The 20,573-nt window shown below is 36.3% G+C and overlaps 1 protein-coding gene across 1 annotated transcript in view; it reads right to left on the bottom strand.

Annotated features, from left to right (window-relative positions):
* Nucleotides 1-2,142, bottom strand: part of LOC106059857 (suppressor of lurcher protein 1-like) — a 266,518-nt gene extending 264,376 nt beyond the window's left edge. Inside the window, exons 1-2 of the mRNA XM_056031426.1 lie at nucleotides 2,124-2,142; nucleotides 530-605 (exon numbers count right to left, since the gene is read on the bottom strand). Coding sequence (XP_055887401.1) covers nucleotides 530-605 — 76 coding nt within the window. The 5' untranslated portion in view covers nucleotides 2,124-2,142. The remainder of the gene's footprint in view (nucleotides 1-529; nucleotides 606-2,123) is intronic.
* Between the last annotated feature and the right edge of the window lie 18,431 nt (nucleotides 2,143-20,573).

The following is a 20,573-nucleotide window of genomic DNA, read 5'->3' as shown; positions in this document are numbered from 1 at the left end:
ACAGGGATCCGACGGGGGCCGCCTCTGAGTAATTCTTCTTTATTTATATCTTTAGTTATAATAATTTTTTATTTATTTTAATTTTATTTTATTTACGTTTATTTTCACAGGTTCACAACAATAATATTAAAAACACAAAAAAGTATTGTACTACTAATTGATATACTTGTTGAAAATAAATAAAGATGCTGATTAACGAGTACATGTATTTTTACATTAATGTATTTGAGGATAAGGTTGTAAATTGAAAGAACCACACATGTTTATCAGTGGAACGAAGTTAATCTCGAGACAAGCCACGCTTTCCTTTCAGAACATAAGACAATGAGTTGAGCGACTTGAGATGTACTAGAATGACTTGTTAAACATAAAAAGTTAATATTTAAATACAAAGATGTTTCCTTTTAAAAGCTTTCAGACATTAATTTAACGGCTTACATCTAGGAGATTGATAAATGCAGTCATAGATATTGAAAAGTACAGCTGAGAACACCTTTAAGTGGTAGCCATTTCTAACTTGTTTACTCACCTGGATTTATAGCAGTACAGAGATGGAGTGCAGCTGTCGTGTATACAAACAGAAGAACTGCAAGGCTAACACGCATCTGTGGAACATGCAATTAAATCACATCAACTTAATGAAGATTTTATTCTTTTTACAAAGCTTACATCATCTCACTGTCGTAGTAAAAAGGTGAAACAAGTTATTTCCTCCACACCCATTCTCGGATCAATTTGAAACTTCGCACAATTAGCCTATTTCTTGGCAAAAAAACAAATGAAGAAGCAATTAAAAAAACAATTAGTCAATTAATTACTGGTAATTAATTATTTTATTTGATACTGACATTCTCGGATCAATTTGAAACTTCGCACAATTAGCCTATTCATTGGCAAAAACAATTAGAAAAACAATTTAAGAAGAAAAAATTGGTTAATTAATTACTGGTAATTAACTATTTTATTTGATACCGACAAAAGAAATTAATTCTTCAGTATTTACAGATATAAATATTTGTGATTTTGTCCCCTTAGATAATTGTATACGTTGCTTCTCCCACACCCAATCTCGGATCAAGTTGAAACTTTAAATTATTATTTATTATATCTAGCAAAACACGAATCAATTAAGAATTAAGCAATGTCAATTAATTATTGGTAATTAATTAGTTTGTTTGATGTAAAAAGGGAAATAACTTCTACATTATCGATACATATAGAAAAAATGTGGAGTTTTCATGTCTATGAACCCTCAACAAGCTGCTCGTATAGATTATATTTTTTAGTCAAACTAGGCCGTGTGACGTAGTGGATTTTTTCCTTTGACGTCATATGGAATAAATTCTTTAAAAAAATGTTAAAACAACTCGGTATAGTAATATTTATTAAACCTCGTAATGTGACTCGCATTGTAAAAAGACATAATAGCTAGATTTAGATCTAATCTACATTTTTTACACTAGATCTAGATTTTTTTACACTAGAGCTATATTTTAAAAACTAGATCTAGATTTAAGTTCTAATTAAAATCATTATAGAATCTAGATCTAGAATTTCTTGGTCTAGTTTAGAATGTTTGTTGTTTTACATGTTTCGGATGTTCCTTCGGAGTTATAGTACAAACCTCCCGCAGGACAACGGGGGATGGGAGCAGGCAGGGTTTTAACCTGGAACCATCGATGAATCCAAACGACAGTCCAGCGCGCAAACCGCACTACCAGACAGTCATGATTTAGACTAGATGAAGATCTATAATTTTAATTTCCAGACTTAGACTTAGATTTTTATTTCTTAAGTCTAGTGTCACGATCATCAATAGTGCTTATGTCACAATCTAAGATGGTGCCAGATGTTACGATTATACTTGATATATATTGCACTATCATTGACCGTGGTCGCCGAGGATCTTGAAATCGACTTTTAATAAGATGATCGTTTAGAAGTAGCCAGATCCAGTTGATAGGATGATCATCTAGAAGTTGCCAGTTGATAAGAGGATTATCTAGAAGTTGCTAATCGCTAAGTTGATCTAAGTATATTATTATATTCAATGAAGAAACTTCTCTTCGTCTAAAACAAATGCTTTAATTCAAAACTTGGAAAAGCTATTCACAAATAATTACAATGGTTAAATGTACTTGAATAGAACAGAATATATTTCTATTGAATAAATGATCCACACAATAATAAGATTATGTCTTCTTACTATGAGTTCTAACACATAATTTAGTACATGTTATCTCTAACACGTTCCGCACGACACTGGCGTAAATCTAGAATCTTCACGGGCTCTAGAGCGTAATCACGTGACTAACATCTCTACACTGCAAGGCCAACCAATAAATGCAGCTCAAAGTACAATAAATAATATTTCTAACCAAACACATTCACTCCAAAACATTCGTTTGTTGCGAGATGGAATTCCCCTAGCTAACTGTAGTTCTGGCTGGTAACCTTGGGCGGCTAAATATAGATACAGTGTACGTGACATCTAGATTGTCAATATTGCAATGTTATAAAATACTAAAACTAATCTACTATTTTAAAATTTAATATTGCGATTAGTCTATTAATTGATTATCTAGTGTGTTTTTTTTTCTTACATAAATCTTATCTAAATTACATCTACATTACAAATATATATATTAGATCTAGATCTAGTAGATCTTGAGAGTGCTAAATTAGAAGTTTAATTTAGATAGATCTACATTCTCATTCTAGTCTCAATACCAAAAGATTATCTAAAATCGCTCTTCTGACATATTGTACATATCCGGTAGTTGTCATTCCGTAATGTGTAGGTATATTATTAATAGTAGGCTATTAGTTTGTAACCAGTTTGTCATTGGGTTAAGAGCAATGCATGGTCGTGCGGTTAGCGCGCAGGACTGATTATCTCTACGTTCTCGGTTTCATACCCTGTTCGATGCCATCCTCCGACGACCAGCGGGAGATTTTACATATAAATTATTTTTTTTACAACGCCAAATGAATCTTTGAAACATTATTACTTTTAACAATCAAAACAAAATCACGTCTAGAATATTCCTTGCGAATATGCGGATCCGACAGGGATCCCTCTCTTACCGGGGCCGCCTCTGAGTTTGTGTGGCAACAAAAACTCTCTTTGTAATCTTGTTTGCTTTGATATTGTTTATTTAAGGTGAGATTTTAATATTAAACCATCATTAAACCATTAAACCCCCAAATCTTAAAAATAAAATTGTCATCTTCCGAAATTGTGGCTCAACAAAGATGGCTGAGACGGATTTTAGGAGTCATTTATAGAGATTGGGTCTCAATCAAGGAGATCCTATGCCGAACTAGAAGTCGAACACTTTGTGAGGTTGTAATAGAGCGTCGCAAGATGTTTGCGGGACATGTTCTCTGACTAAATGAATTACGCATACCAAGAGTTGCAATGACATAGAGGCGATTACGAGGAAAGTAGAAACAGGGAAATCCTAGTATAAATGGCTCCACACTTTCATGGAGGACCTCAGAGCAGTGGACACGAGGTGGGAAGAACCTTCAGACATTCCCAGTGACAGATTTTGGTGGAGACAGCTTGCTGCCCAATGCAACGAACGACGCAAGAGAATCTAAGTCCTAATTAAAAATAGCAGATTAAGTTTTTGGACTAAAATTTTTTTTAAAGCTTGATATTGCACTGTAGATATCTCAGTGTATCCTTTTTTGTTTTAAATACCGGAAAAAGTGCCTGGCGATGGGGCTCCGACCCCGAACCCAGCAATGTATATGGCGGGGGGGGGGGAGAAAAAAAAAACCCAAACCCCCTCCCCCAAAATAATCCTGGCTACGCCCATGGCTGAAGTACTATTTCATGTACTATTTGATGTACTGTATTTATATAGTCTAGAAAGCGGTGATTCTCTCAACCTTTCTATATGGATCTGAGACAAATGTTTTATACAGAAAGCAACTAAGACTACTTGAGCGCTTTAACCAAAGATGCTGGCGTTCCATCATGGACATACGGTGGCAAGACCGCACTACAAACAGCGATGTCCTTGCGAACGCCTGTAAGGACAGTATAGGGCAGGGGTCGGCAACCTTTTGAGTCGGAAGAGCCAAAAAAATGACAGTTTACACAATTTCAACGTTTTTAAAGAGCCACAATATTTTTTTTCTTCCAAACAATAAATAGTACCCGCATAAATAGTTTTTTTAATTAAAAAAATAATTTAAATAGCCATAAGAAAAAATATCAATTAATAGTGTTTTACACAACAAATTTGATTATATATATATATATATACGGCGTACCGGCACCATTTCAATGTGGAGAAATGTGGGGAAAATATTAATTTTCTTGGGTTTTAACGTTTATTATTTATATATTAGTAGTTAAAAGTTAGGCAATCCATCGCTGAGTACCTGCACCTATTTATTACAACAAAAAGAAATGTATACTATTAAACATTTACGTACAAAAATGTCTCATAGTTACATAGCAAACTATTGAGCAAACAAATCTAATAGTAACTATGGCTTTGCATGGTTTTGGTTCATATCTTTTTTTAGTTTCAAACTCGACTCTAAATTTTCATTTGTAAGTTGGCCTCTTACTTTACTTTTAATTATATTCACGCAAGAGAACGCTTGCTCGCACAAATATGCCGATCCGACGGTAGTCCGCCTTCCAAATGCCAACTTTTTCACCTGACTGTAGCAAGACTATTCCATGCGTTGAATATAAGTGCCTCAACTGGCAGCATTTCTTTTAAAGCTGTCCACTTTTGTGGACATACATTCTAGACCTTCAACTTTTACAACAAAGCTTTACTTTTTAAATCGATAAATTTCATGGTCTAGAGATCAATTCCAATGTGGTACTATAAGTGTTGAGAAGATTTTTGATACATGCTACAGTCGTTTTGTTTGTTTTGAATTGCTCAAATCTGTCAATAAATTCATCTTTAATTTTTCTTTATAACTGTGCTGTAGAAACTCGTGTCTATTGTTGCACTGGTTTTATCGCAATATTGCTTTAATATGAAGTAATTGACCACTCTGAATAATTTCCAAAAAGAATACATTTTTCTTCAAAACAAACGAATTCTTGTACCAAAACATAGACTGGGTATCCCTTTCCTAGTAGTTGTAAGTGTTCCTCATTTAATTTACTGTTATTACACCTTATAAAGTAAAATGCTTGAAACCATTTGAAACTATTCACGGTGATTAATACCTTTTTCATTTAGAAATGTATTTAATTCATTCAAGCACAAAGCAAAACATTTCAACACCCCACCTCTAGAAAGCCATCGCACTTTATTGTAAAGAAGGAGGTCAAAATAATGAGTCTCCATTTCGTTAAGAATTTTTTAAACTGACGATGTTAGAGTGCTTTTGACAAGATACTGTTAAAAATCTTGATTACCAAATTCATGACCTCAACTATTTCAGTTGGAAATGTTTGGACACAAAGCGCTACTTGGTGTATTATGCAGTGAAAACATAAGAATTAGTTGGTTTATTTTGCACCAAAGAATCGTAGTTTCCCCATTATTGTTTTCCTGTCATAATGCTTGCTCCATCAGTTGCTATTGAAACGATTTATTTATATCGATCTTATTGTCTTCAAGGAATTTTTGCACGACATTAGTTACATCTTCTCCTCTGGTTTGTCGCGAGAGCGGTAGCAATCCTTGGGAAGACATATATCTGACAAAAAAGTCAACTTTTGCAGTGTCTTTTAGGTCGCAGGACTAATCTATATCAAGTGATAAGGCAGTAGAAAGTTGAACATCTTCCACCTTCAAATATGTTACATTTCAAGACATGGGGGAGGGGTGTGCTGAAAAGCGAGTACAAGAGGCTGAGAGATAGAATCGAATCAGAACGGTTTTTAAATATTTTTTTTCGATAAAATAAATAATATTTGCGTATGGAACTGAAGAGCCGCAGCTTAACATCAAAAGAGCCGCATGTGGCTCGCGAGTCGCAGGTTGCCGACCCCTGGTATAGGGGGACTTTTTATGGTCCGACAGTTACGCTGGGCAGGGCACGTATCACGTATGTGGGACGAACGTATGCCAAAGGCAGTGTTTTTTTTCTGAGCTAAAAGGTGGTCGATGTAACAGAGGTCACCCACGGAAACGCTTTAAAGACCAGCTTAGGCGCCAACTTGCCTTAGCTGACATAGAAGAGAGCATCTAGTTGCATGCAGCCTCAGAACTAGACAGCTGGATGCGGCAAAATATGTAGGTCACAGCTGGGGCTGCGTACCACGGAAAACACTACTTGCCTCATTAATCTTCTTACTCGAAGACAAGCGTTACTATTATTATTTATATAGCTGACGTACTAGACTTGTAATAGCAGATTAAACCTGAGGAGTATAGTTTATGAACAAGACAGGGTAGGCTGATTCGAATGTGTAGACATGGAACTATACTAAAGGAATAGCGACTTTGAGTTTTTTTTTACAAAGCCGTAAAGAAAACAGGTTCTCGTGCATCCTGCAATGTTTACAAGATAAAATGATGGAGACAAATAGCATTTTACATGTTTTGCTTAGAAAATGTTTTTTTAGCTTTTTATAAACAGATCGATAAAAACTTTATCCCATAGACTTATATATACTACTCTAGAATTGTCTTAGAGATTTTTAACACTACAAAAAATGTCGTGAAATATTTTTTTTAGAAAGTTGGATCAAGGCGTTGCTTTGTTAAGTAGTTAAAACTTAAAAGAAGTAAAGCTGTTTTTTTTTCAACCCTAACCTATGTAACATATAATTTAATTTTTAGATCTAGATCTAGTAATTGAACGTCAAACTAAGAGTACTCTCGTCTCATTATTATTATTTTGCAATTGTAAGATACATAATCTAGAAAGATCTAGCTAATCAATCTATTTAAATGTACATAAGATGATTTAAATCAACATGAATCATTTCGATCTAGGATTTTTGAAACATTATGTCAATGGAAACAAACAAAAAATGGCTTTGTTTCATATATTTGCTTGAATATCCGAGAAATGATTTTTCATTATTTCTAAACTTTGAAAAATAAAGATCATTACTTTTCGAGACAGAAAAGATTGATTGGGGTGACTCCCCTTGGAGCCTGAAAAAAGAGTTTACGTACATAAAAATCTAAATATGTATAGGTCTGTGAATTGATCAATCGCGAATAAGAATTTATTTCCGGTTTCCAGTCTAGTCTTTTCTGTATCCATTTTCAGACATGCTGTTGTGGTAAATATAATTTATTAAAGTAAGAGATTATTACAAATGATTTTATTATTGACCACCCTTCGCGTCTAATTCACTCTAAGTATATGCTTCTGTTTTGAAGTTGACGTTCGTTTAGTGAAGTTCATGTTAGGTATTTTCTACTAGATCTGGGTAGTTTTTTATGCGCTACTTATACATAAAAAAAAACGATATCCATAGAGAATGTCATTTCTATCTCTCATTAGTTTAATTCATATTTACACAAGAACAGTCACCAGTAATTAATACAAAACATATTCCTGCATATAGGCCTAATGTAAACGAAGTTTACGTAGCAATTGATAGAAAGGACCCTTTTATTTAAAAGTAATTTTTAGCATTTTGAGCGTGTAATTTGCTTTTTTTTTAATATATTGAAGGGGTATTTTGTGGCTTCAAACCACGATGAAGAGGGGCTTAAACTCAAAACCACTTTGGCTACGCTCATATAATTTTGAGTAATTTGCTTTCTTTTATATTAAAGAGGTATTTTTTTTCTTCAACCACGCAGAAGGGGGGTTTAAACTCAAAACCACTACGCTCATAGCATTTTGAGAGCATAATTTTCTTTTTTTAGCGGCCCCCAAAAGGGAAAAGACGCTATTAGTTTTGTGTGAAATGTCTGTCCGTCTGTCCGTCCCGTTTAGATCTCATAAACTAGAAAAGATAGTGAAAATCCGACATCATAATATTTTAATCCATTCAAAGCTCTGATGCAACGGCTACTTTTTTTCTTTTCTAAAAGCGAAAAATCTAAATTTTTAAATCACTTATGCACCACTTTTACAACTATTCACTATTAATGTATAGTTCGTCCATCGTGGTTCGATGATGACCTCCATGTCACCTAGGCGGCAGAGGGGTTTGCACTGGGATTTTAGCCTACTCATGTGGTTGGTGAGACCTATGTGTGCCCGGAATGTTCGGCTGCACACTGGGCAGGTTATTCCAGCTGGAGCTAGATTCACTATTAGTAGTAACAAACACGGGAGGGGAGACGACTATTTGCCATATTTTTAACACATTTATGCAAATGGTTTTAGACTTTTTGTTAAAAAAATAGTTTTTTAACATTTGTATTGCTACGTTATGTAAGTTCTGTCATACTAACTGTCACGTCCCTAGTGACAACTAATTGTTTACAAAATGAGGACATTGTACCTATCTCAAATCAGGTCAGCGTACCCACGCTTAAATGCCAGAAAGACGCCGATTAAAACTTAGCTCAAGACTACAGCAGGGAAACAAAATTAACGTAGGTTAAATTACAAAAACAGTTCCTAGTGACACCTCATTGTTCACAAAATGAGGACATTGTACATATGCTCAAATCAGGTCAGCGCACTCACGCTTTAATTCCAGAAAGACGCCGATTAAAGCTTAGTTCAAGGCTACAGCAGGGAAACAAAATTAACATAGGTTAAATTACAAAAACAATTAAAAGGAAAATTAAATGTAAACGGGTCAAGGAGTCAAGGATGGGTATTGAGATGTCACGGTTCTTTATTCTAAAGAAAGATATAAAAGGCGGAGTGTTAGCTTGAGAGGAGGGGGAGAGCTAGAAAGTTAGGCTTAGAAGTCGCTAAATTTTTAAAGTAAATATTTACTCATTTTATTGAACATTTTCACTGAATCCTGTATCTGTTTTATATATCTTTGTACATACATATATTGTTTCAAGTTCAAGTTTTAAATAATTAAAACTCAAGAAAACATATCAGCACTTTGTTACTCATTGATTATTAAAGGGTTTTAACCTCCGAACCCACATATGTCACAAGTTTATAACATCAAGATCTGCCAGTTAAATAAACATAATAAACACGTGACACTAACTACTATATTTACCCAAAAATAATGTTTACTTTTTTTAAGAGAAAAAAATCTATTTAGTATGCATAAAAGCTGGACAACAATTATTAAGTAGGTTTTCATATTATCGCGTAAACTGCAGTGCCACACTACTGCCACACCACTCTTTAATAAAGGACATTTTTTTATTTAAGGAAATGTTTCTTTCCTTTCTTCGAGGGTAGAAATAAGGGATTGACCCTTTACAAAACAATTAGATTAATTAATACTTATTATTAGACATCAGTTAGGCCAGGTTCACATCTAATTTCACATTCACTTTCATCTAACCTTTGGTCTGCTGGACCGCTGGGGCACCACACAGGATCTGTCAACCTTCATTCTCCATTCTTCTCTGCCATTTGCCTTTGATAGAATTTCATTATGATATTCTTTCTGAAAATATTGAAACCTGCCTTTTTACCTGCCTAGGTGGACCACCTCTGATATAATTTAATACCGATATTCTTCTGGAAGTATTGAAACCTGTCTTTTTTTCATGCCTGGGTGGACCACTTCTGGGGCCGATTTTGAGTTTGTGTTTCCACACCTTTGTAACCTTGTTTTTATAATTTTTATGATCTTCACTTTATGGTAGGACTACTTAACATATTTTAGGTTTACCACTAGTATCTAAGGAGCGTTTATCCTAAGTCTCATCAAGATTGGTCAACTGGTTTTAATTTCTATCGAAGACACACATACATAGTTACATACATACTGCTTACATTCAGTTCTATATATTTAAATGTGGGCTACACTTATTGTGGCTTAATGGGACGAATCTAGTTCTAGATATTATGTCTTTCTAATTTTCTGTGACCTTTAATGGGCTTATCTACCGTTTTTTAAACTAGAGAAGTAAACATACACATAATCATATACTAAACGTATAGGCCTACATGTAGGACGTAATTATCTAGTTAAGAAGGAACGTATTTAATTTATAAGCACTTCTTTTTTTTGGGGGGTTAGAACAATAGGAGGATATTGCGCTGCCGACACATAAAATATAATTATACGAGTAGCCTGACATGCCTACCCTCAAGAACCAGAATGAGAAAAACTCTTGTTGAAAATGAGGTATTTCAAACTATAAGGCATACGTCCTTAAGCTTATTTACCACATTGCGCACAAAGATTTAAACTTCAAAAATTACTTTAAAAACATTGCTATTTCGCTTATTATTAATAAAATCTATATATATATATATATAGCATGAATTAGAAAAAAAACCTAGAAAAAAAAGTAATATAAGTAGGCTATATTAATTATGTCCCGTAAATGCTTGAAATCTAAATGATGAGTTTTAAGTTTTAAATAAGTTTATATAAAAATCCTTTTACATACACATCTATATCTAGATCTACTTACAATTTACAGAAATAGATCTAGAATTTCAGTCTAGACGTATAATTATTTAGAATATAATTTAGATGTAAAATCTAATATTTAACCCCTTATAAAGGGCTTAAATATTCTAATTCAATTAGATTTTGGACCTTATTAACTGTCTTAACTTACCCTGTAGTACTACAAGATCTACTAAATATCTACTTCTATATATAGATTATCTATCAGAGATAAATATAGAGAAAGAAAGACTTTTTAGGACTCTAGATCTACTCTAGATTATTTTGTAAATATTATCTAGTTCTAGATAATAATCTAATATCTAGATTCAGCGTAACTTTACTAGTTACTGGATCTCGTGTAGATTTAGATGTAAATCTGATCTAGAATAGATTTAAATTTATAGATAGATCTAGATCAAGATTTAAGTTAAGACTACAACTTGAATCTAGATCTAGACCAAGAAGATCAAAGAGGAAGTAGATCTGGATCTACGGTAGGGACATAAAACTGCACCAGATCTAGTAGAAAAAACAACAACATTGGAATCCCTGAGAACATATAATTTTGAGTAGGATGATCAAAAATAAAATAATTTACTTACTCTAAAAAATTATATCTACCATAACAGCTTGTCTGAAAATGGATAAAGTTTTTAAGACTCTGTTTATAAAGAGCTAAAAAAAAACATGTTCTAATCAACACACGGGTACATCGCGCGAGTTCGAGGCGTACAATCCTTCTTTGTCTTTATTTTTTTAAATACAGTGCAGGATGCGCAGACTAGATACACAAAGACCTGGTTTGAAGTTGTTGCTCCTTTAGTAGTATAGTTCCATGGTGTAAATCTGATAATACTGTTATGTGCATATTAATTTAATTAGTCGTTCTGTGTTTCTCTTTTATGCACATTATTTTGTTGTCAAAAGACGATCTATGTACTCTCTATGTCAACTTGTGTTTGGCTTGGAGGGCTGGTTATTGACTTATTTTGTTGTCAAAAGACGATCTATGTACTCTCTAAACCCGTCTCCCAGAAATGAAATTCCCCCCGCAGGGGTGGGGGAGTGGAATTTTGTGACTGATTTTTTTCGCCTTGATTTTTGTTTATTTTCGGTGAGATTTGAATATTCAACCATCACTTGCCCCAGCGCAGCCAATGGGGGTTTGAATTTAAAATCTCCTTCCATGGGGTTTGCGATTAAACCCCCTTCTTATGTAAAAAAAAATAATGCAAACGAAATTCCCCTAATTCCAAGAACATAGCTTAGGGGGATTTTGATTTTAAAACCCCCTCTTCAATATAAGACAAAAGCATACATGTTTGTGTTCAAAAACCCCATCCAAAGGGCTTTGAGTTTCGAACCCCCCCCCCCCTCCAGCGGAGTTTGAAGCTAAAAACCACCTTTTAATATAAAAAAAGCAAATTACACACTCAAAATTCTATGAGTGTAGCCAAGTTTAAACCCCCCTCCTTCAGAGGGCTTTAAGTTTATAACCCCTCCAGATGGTTTTGAGTTTAAAATCCCCCTAAAGATAGTTTTAAGGTTGAAAACCCCCTCTTCAATATTATTCTCAAGCAATCTACAGTCACCTAATTCTGTGAGCTAAGGGGTTTTTGAGTTTGTTAAAAAAACAAACTCCAGGGTTTTTTTAATTTACCCCATAAATATATATATGGCGTGGGGGGGGGGCAATAAAAAAAAATCCCTCCAACCCCTTCCCGAAAAAAAAATCCTGCCTATGCCCATGCTTAACATGCATGTAATATTGACTACTTTTTTTCTCTAATTCCTATGTATGAACTATCATTATCATAACCCCAGTGGCGTAGCTATCCATGTGTGAGTGGTGCGGGCCGCACGGGGCATCACGTGGTTAGGGGCATCAAACTAAGGATAAATTTTCTCAATAAAATCAACACAATGTACATGCATGAAGAAAGACAAAGTACTGAATTTTAAATGTCTACTAGAAATTAATTTACTTACTTACTTAATTAATCTTCAATGTTTTTTCTTTAATTAAACGTAAGATGTTACCAGGTTGAATCAAGTTTACTAGATTTGTTTAAATCTCTGAAGGCAACACACTTTTACACGCTCACGCACATTTTGTTACTCCATTGTTCAGTGTGCTGGTTTCATGGCAATCAACGCCGAAAAAAGTGCGACTCACTAATTTGACACTATTTGGGAAAAATACATTTCAATTTTGCCTGCAAGAAAGCAACTAAGATTTTGTAGTATCTTGTTAAATTGATTTTTTTTCAAATTAGCAATACTTTAACAAAAAATACACACTAGGTCGAAAAAAAAATCATTTCGCTGTTTTATTTTGTTTTTTTTAAGACGGGGGGCTTCACGAGGAGCTGCCGCACTGGGCATCACGAGGAGCTGCTGCACTGGGCATCACGAGGAGCTGCTGCACTGGGCATCACGAGGAGCTGCTGCACTGGGCATCACGAGGAGCTGCTGCACTGGGCATCACGAGGAGCTGCTGCACTGGGCATCACGAGGAGCTGCTGCACTGGGCATCACGAGGAGCTGCTGCACTGGGCATCACGAGGAGCTGCTGCACTGGGCATCACGAGGAGCTGCTGCACTGGGCATCACGAGGAGCTGCTGCACTGGGCATCACGAGGAGCTGCTGCACTGGGCATCATATTCCCTAACTACGCCACTGTATCCTTTGCCTATACTCTTTAAAGAGCATATGTTTTATATATGTATAGATATTTATAGATAGCCTAGTACCAGGTGACCGAGTCTCGCTCGGTTGAAATGATTTGGGCAAGATATTTACCCAAACTCATTTTGGAAACATTTTGATGAGGACAATGAGCGATGGGAAACGACTCGACCACTCCGAAGTATTACTTAAATGTTCTGTCACTTCTAAATGCCATTGCACATGGCGATTAGAATAGAAAGTCTCTTAAGTCCTCCTACAGTCTATGGTTTTAGTACGAAACATCAAGTGATGCAAAATCTCTAGGTTAGAACATGGACACTATAGAGGGACTTGTTATGGTCCAACTATTCCGCTGACCAGAGCACTTATCCCGTAATGGAGACACTGCTGTTTTTTCGCTCATGTCACAGGCTTACAGCTCTAAACTAAAACATTTCTTTGTAAATATTAGGCAGTTTTAATGAACCAATAGGCCTAATTAAATACACCAATATTATGTAAGCTCTACAAGTCTTTTCACCAAAAGTAAAAGTCACCTACACGGTTAATCGCAATTAAAACGTGTTCATAGTTTGTAACAAAAAAACACGCCTCAAACAATAACTAAACAGATCTCTGCAAATTGTATTTCATTTTTTCTTCTTTAATTATAAATCAATCTACAGAAGTGTTTATAATAGAAAGGAGTGCTCGTTCAATAGAAGCAAAAGTACAATGCTCGTATTTATTCGCAAGAGCGAAAATAAAATAAATGTTGAAAAAAATTTTAAGTAAAAATGTACAAATTGAAAGCGACGAATATTTATGAATTGCTGTTTACTACTTTGATTGCAAAAGCCCTTTTTAGCGGCTCCGAAAGGGAAAAATCGCTAATAGATTTTTGCGGTCGGAAAGATGTTTGCGCTCCATCGTGAATATAAGGTGGCAAGACTGCACTACAAATAAGGATGTTCTTGCGAATACCGGTATGGACAGTATAGAAGTACTGGTTATAGTTGGACAGTTTCGCAGGGCACGTATGCCGTATGGCTGCCAAAAGGCAATCTTTTTTGTGTGTAACAGGTAATAGAGGTACCAAGCAACGCTATCGAGCCCTGCATTTAGGGCACAGTCGTCAGCAAATAGCAAGTCTCTGATTACTGCTGAATTGGTTTTTGATTTTGCTTTAAGTCCACCATCAAATCTGTATGATACATTTATCCCGTTGTTTTCTCAATTAGTGAATGCATCTGTCAGCATAGCGGAGAACAGTGTAGGTGCTAGGACACAGCCTTGTTTTACCCCGTTTGATACTTCGAAGGGCTGTAATGGTTCTCCACTTTCTTGGACAGCCATACCTTGACATAATCTTCCAGAGTCCTTCTCTGCTAATAGTGTCGAATGCCTTTGTTAAGTCGACATATATTGAGAACAGGTCAGCATTTTGTTCTTGGCATTTTTCCTGGAGCTGCCTTGCTGCAAACATGTCAATAGTTCCACGTTCTTTTCTGAAGCCGCACTGGCTTTCTGGTAGTAGACCATGTTCTATGTGTTGCATGAGCCGATTTAGTAGGATGCGTGCAAGGATTTTATCTACATTTGATTCAATTAGAAGGGTGGGCTTGCGGCAGTTCTCTATCGCATCTACAAGCAACTTTTCAGTATTGTAATCTGCTAAGCTGGCCGTGTTTAACCTTTTTAGGGGTTTAGATTTTTGTGGACGTCTCTTTGGTTGAATACGAATGTTTAGTTTTATGATGATGAGGCGGTGGTTTGTTCCACATTCTGCACCACAGCAAGATTTAGTAACACGAATGTCCTGACGATCAGATTGTCTGGTAATGACGTAATCTATGAGGTGCCAGTGTCTTGAGCGGGGATGCATCCAAAAGTTCGCTTTCTCATTGGAAGACTGAATATTGTGTTCGATATGAGCAGCTTGCGTTCAGCACATGTCTGGAGTAGTAATTATACGTTGCTGTTGCATTGACCTATCCCGAACTCTAAGATGATAGAACTTCTCTTCGCAAAGATAGTTTTATACTTTAGCACATGAACATACTAATTATAGTCCATTCATTTCATATTATTATCAGGGGGGGTTTCTGTTCACTTAACAGTGTTCACTTAACTAGGGGTAGATACACTTGCATTAAATTCCCGGATTCTTTCCCCCGCCTGACAGTATAAAGCAAGAACCAAAAGGTAATAGCATGTAAACTACGAACATCGAATAAAAGTTATTCAACTGAACATTTAGTGTCAACATGAACAATATTTAATAGTACTTAATTGCAAATTAGTAACATATTTACATGTACATCAATATCATTGAAGTTAGCATTCCATTAATAGTTATTCAAATATTACACCAATAACACACCTTCCACACGCACACTCCATCTCGGCGCCCTAAAGAACATCAACTCTTTACTCCAACAACAACAATAGCAAACGATACGGCTCCTAGGGCGGAGAGGCGACACTCTTTCTTATAGCCCAAAGCCTAACACCCTGAAACGAAAAGAAAACCTAGATCTAGCGATGCCGCTACAACAAAGAACTTTTCAATAGCGACACCCGTACCGAAAGATCAGCCTACTTAATAAAACTATGTACTTACCTACCTTTACAACGAGAAAACAGATAACCAGCTACCCAGATAACAAAGAAGTTCTCTCTCTCTCTCTTGCGGGAACTAAGGATGACGTAAACACACACATTCACAATATTCTAGACAACAAAACGCACCTAATATAAACTACTTTCTAGACGCTAAAACACAACTATTAAATACAAAGAAAACTTCATGCGCGCACGACAACTATGACTACAACTATGAAGCACGTGGTTAGATCGAAGCTGCTCAAATATTTCGTTGTAATAATCTTGAAAAAAAAAAAAAAAGATCGAGTTTAATTATTCTTAGGCCTCAATATTTTTGCCACGATTTACGACGCTCGTAGGGCCAATAGCAATAGAAGAAATAAGCTAATAGCATGCATTTGAATATTAGACCTTCAATTATCATGACTTGGAACTTTAGAATCAACTTATGAAGAAACAAAGTCTGTTTTATAGGTTTTCTGATTTCAATTATTGCTTTAAGGTTGATAGAATGGACTTTATGCAGATAAAGAAACTCTGTAAGAGTCACTACTGGACGTGGTATGAAATCTTGGCCTGAAGGAGAAACTCATAAAAAACTGAGAAATAAGGGGGAAAAAAAGTGGGAAGTTTGGCAAAAAAACGCTTGGTTACCTATTCAATTGACTTGAGTTCGAATCCCATCTCGAGCTGAGCAGCTAAATGCAGCATGAAAACCTCTCCCAAACCTCTCCCCCCTCTTCACTGATCCACAACAGAGATTGGACGTAGATCTAGTAGGCTAATCATTATTTCAAAATAGTTTCATGCTTCTGTTTGCAATTTGTACTTTTGCATCTGTCATGGGTAGAAAGTCTAACTCAAAAGTACACAAAATGTTACTGTATCTTAATTTCTCATTGTAGACTAGTAAGAATAAACTAACTCAAATGATATTTTACTAAAATATGATATGTTGCTTCGCCTTAATACCTGCTAATCTGAAAATCGGACGGTATAAAGTGTATTCATTCATCCTTTGTTCATTTAGTATAGAGTATCTTCATTTATCCTTATCGATACGTAATTAACCTTCATTATATTATGACCCTCTATTATTCGGATGTTTTTTGTACCCTAGAAAAAAACTTTTTTTTAGTTAATGGAAAGACAGTACAAACCCCGCGCCCGCCAGTTAAAGGGTCTGGCGAGCATTATTTCCGGTATTTGAAAGTAAAAAAAAAAAGAGAAAATTCTGAGTTATCTACTAATAAAAAATTGTAGGTTAAAAACAAAATCTGCTATTCAGTGCACTTTATCAATGGAGCCCAGAAAATAGTAACTATAGTTCTGCTTTATTTTTTATTAAATGTGGAAGGAAAACTGCAAAATACACTAGGGCTACGCTCTTCAAATTGAGTAATGTAGCTTTGCTTTTCCTTTTGCCAGAAGGGGGCTTGATTTTAAAACCCCTCTTGGCTACCCTCTTGGTCATTGTAGTTTGCTTTTGATTTTTTTTTCGAAAAGGGGAGTTTTATTGTCGAAATCATCAATTAGGGGGTTTTAAACTCAAAAACTTTTTAACTCAAAACTCCCCTTGGTTACGCCCATAGAATTAGGCGACTGTATTTCCCTTTATTTTAATATTGAAGAGGGTGTTTTAGCCTCAAATCCCGCTGGAGGAGGGTTTAATGTCCAAAACCCTCTTAAATTTTTTTTTTAATTCACCCCCCCCCCCCGCTTGGTTACGATCATAGAATTTGGTGACTATAGTTGGCTTAGTATCAAAAATAGGCCTCTTTAGTCACACAAGAAGTTGCAAAGGAAAAAGATCGTCTCTCAAGACGTAAAATGCCACAGAGTTGACTTCACTTTTATATTGAAGAGGGGGGTTAACCTCAAAACCCACTGGAGTAGGGTTTTAAAGTCAAAACCCTTTGAATGGTGGTTTTAAATGTGAAACCCTCTGAAGGAGGGTTTTAAACTCAACGCCTCTCTTGGTGACTTGTTTGCTTTAGTTTTATATTGAAGAGGGGTTTTAACGTTAAAAATCTAGATTTAGTGTAAAAAAAATCTTGATCTAGTGGAAAAAAATCTAGAGTAGAAAAAATTCTTAAGCCTACGTCACACGGCCTAGTTAGACTAAAATGTGTTTTTATCTATAGGAGAACGTTGGCGAGCTTTAAAAAAACATTAGTGCACCGAGTTCTTATGAATATTTCATAAAAATAATTTATTCTATGTGACGTTAAAGGGAAAAAATACATGACGTCAAACGGCCTATTATATAGTTAGACTAAAATGTCTTTATTAACACGATACAGAGAGCTAACGAGGGTACATAGATATGGAAGAAGCTGAGTTCTTATAGTATTTCATTTAAAGATGTTTGACCTATATATATATATATTGTGCATTTTGTCTGTCAGTTTGTCTGTCCGACATGTTTATATCAACAAAAAAAAAAAAAAAAAAAAAAAAAAAAAAAAAAAGTCTGGTTAACCTTTAATTTTCCTTCCAAAACATAGAAATAGTTTTAAGTATCTATTATAGGTTGTTCCGGAAGTTTATATATATACACTTTCTTTTGGAAAGGGAAAGCACAGGATGAGACTCGAATACATGGTGTGGGCTTTGCTGTCAAGAACAGTCTTCTTCCCATGATAGTCCCTCCAGTTGGTGGCTCGGAACGGCTACTAAGCATAAGTATGATGACAGCATCTGGAAAAGTCACTCTAATTAGTGCCTATGCCCCCACACTAAGCTCGCTTCAGGAGGACAAAGACAAGCTCAAAGAAGCCATTGCAAACATTCCTCAAAAAGAACATATGATCCTTCTAGGTGACTTCAATGTCAGAGTAGGATCAGATCACACTACCTGGCCAGACTGTCTTGGGCTTTTTGGAATCGGAAAGATGAATGAGAACGGACAAAGACTGCTTGAATTCTGCACATACCATAAGCTCTGCATTACCAACACATACTTCAGAACAAAACCACAGCACTGTGTCTCATGGAGGCACCCTAGGTCTGGGCACTGGCACCAGCTGGATATGATACTGACACGAAAAAAGGACATTGGAATATACTGGTGACACGTAGCTACCAAAGCGCGGATTGTGATACTGATCATACTTTAGTGTCCTGCCGTACAAGACTGCTGCCAACTAAGATCCACACATCACAGGGAAAAAGAAAATCACGCCTGAATACTACTAGCACAAAAAATCCTGATCTTTGCACCGAATTTGAGAACAAATTAGAGGAAGCTTTTAAAAACTTCTCTGTGACTGAGGTAGAAAAAAGCTGGACGTTTATGCGTGATACAATCTACCAAACATCATCACTGGTCTTTGGAAACAAAACCAAGAAAAGCGAAGACTGGTTTGAAGCTAGTCCACCAGAAATGGAAACTGCCACTATGAACAAGAGAGCAGCCATGCTAATCTACAAGAAGGATCCCACCCCAAGCAACTTAAAAAGGCTCAGAGCTGCACGTAACAATGCTCAAAGAGTAGCGAGACAATGTGCTAACAAATACTGGCAGGAGCTATGCGAAGATATTCAATCTTGTGCCGACTGTGGTAACATAAGAGGACTATATGAGGGCATGAGAAAAGCCTTTGGACCTCACACCAGCAAGTGTGCTCCGCTCAAGTCAAAAGATGGCTCAATCATCAGCGATCGTGCGCTGCAAATGGAACGATGGGTAGAACACTATGCAGAACTCTACCAGATTGAAAACGCCATCTCACCAAATGCTGTTTCCAACTTCCCATCACTTCCAGTTTTGACGGAATTAGACGAAACGCCCTCAGTAAAGGAGCTGAGCATTGCCATTGACATGCTTGCACATGGGAAAACACCCGGAGGAGATGGCATTCCTGCTGAAGTAATTCAGGCTGGAAAACATGCCCTAATCAAACCACTTCATGAACTGCTAAGCTTGTGCTGGGAACAAGGAATGGTCCCCCAGGAATTGAAAGACTCCAACATTGTTACAATTTATAAAAATAAAGGCGACCGCTCTGATTGTAACAATTACAGAGGCATCTCACTGCTTAGCATAGTCGGAAAAGCTTTTGCTAGAGTATTACTAAAGCGATTACAGATCCTGGCAGATCGTGTTTATCCAGAGTCGCAGTGTGGCTTTAGGGCAGGTAGATCTACAACAGATATGATCTTCTCTCTTCGGCAGCTACAGGAGAAGAGCAGAGAACAAAAGCAGCCCCTCTTCATAGCATTTATTGATTTGACCAAGGCCTTTGACCTTGTTAGCAGAAGCGATCTGTTTGCAGTACTAGAGAGAATCGGCTGCCCATTTAAGTTAAGAAAACTAGTGTCAGCTTTTCACGAAAATATGCAGGGCACCGTTCAGTTTGAAAGTTCTTCCTCCAGGCCGTTCTCCATGTGTACTGGCCCCTACACTATTTGGCATTTTCTTCTCAGTCGTACTATCCAGTGCTTTTAAATCCCTGGAAGACGGAGTATACATCCATAGCAGATCCGATGGAAGGCTCTTTAACCTGGCACGTCTTAAAGCCAAAACGAAAAGGCGTCGTATCTTGATAAGGGAGCTGCTGTTTGCCGATGACGCGGCACTCGTATCTCACTCACAAGGAGGTCTACAGAACCTAGTGAACGCCATAGCAGCTGCTTGTCAAGAGTTTAGCCTTACTATAAGTCTCTCCAAGACCGAAATCCTGGCACAAGACGTCGCAGAAATACCTATAATACAAATTGGGAACCACACCCTTTCAGTGGTGCAGGAATTTACCTACTTGGGTTCAACAATTGTCAGTAACCTAGACTTAGACATCGAGCTGACAAAAAGGATAGGAAAAGCTACCACAGCATTGGCAA

The sequence above is a fragment of the Biomphalaria glabrata genome, chromosome 6, assembly GCF_947242115.1.
Source record: "Biomphalaria glabrata chromosome 6, xgBioGlab47.1, whole genome shotgun sequence".
In the NCBI taxonomy this organism is placed as follows: domain Eukaryota; kingdom Metazoa; phylum Mollusca; class Gastropoda; family Planorbidae; genus Biomphalaria; species Biomphalaria glabrata.
The sequence above is the reverse complement of the archived record's forward strand: the minus strand, read 5'-3'. Positions and strand labels throughout refer to the sequence as shown.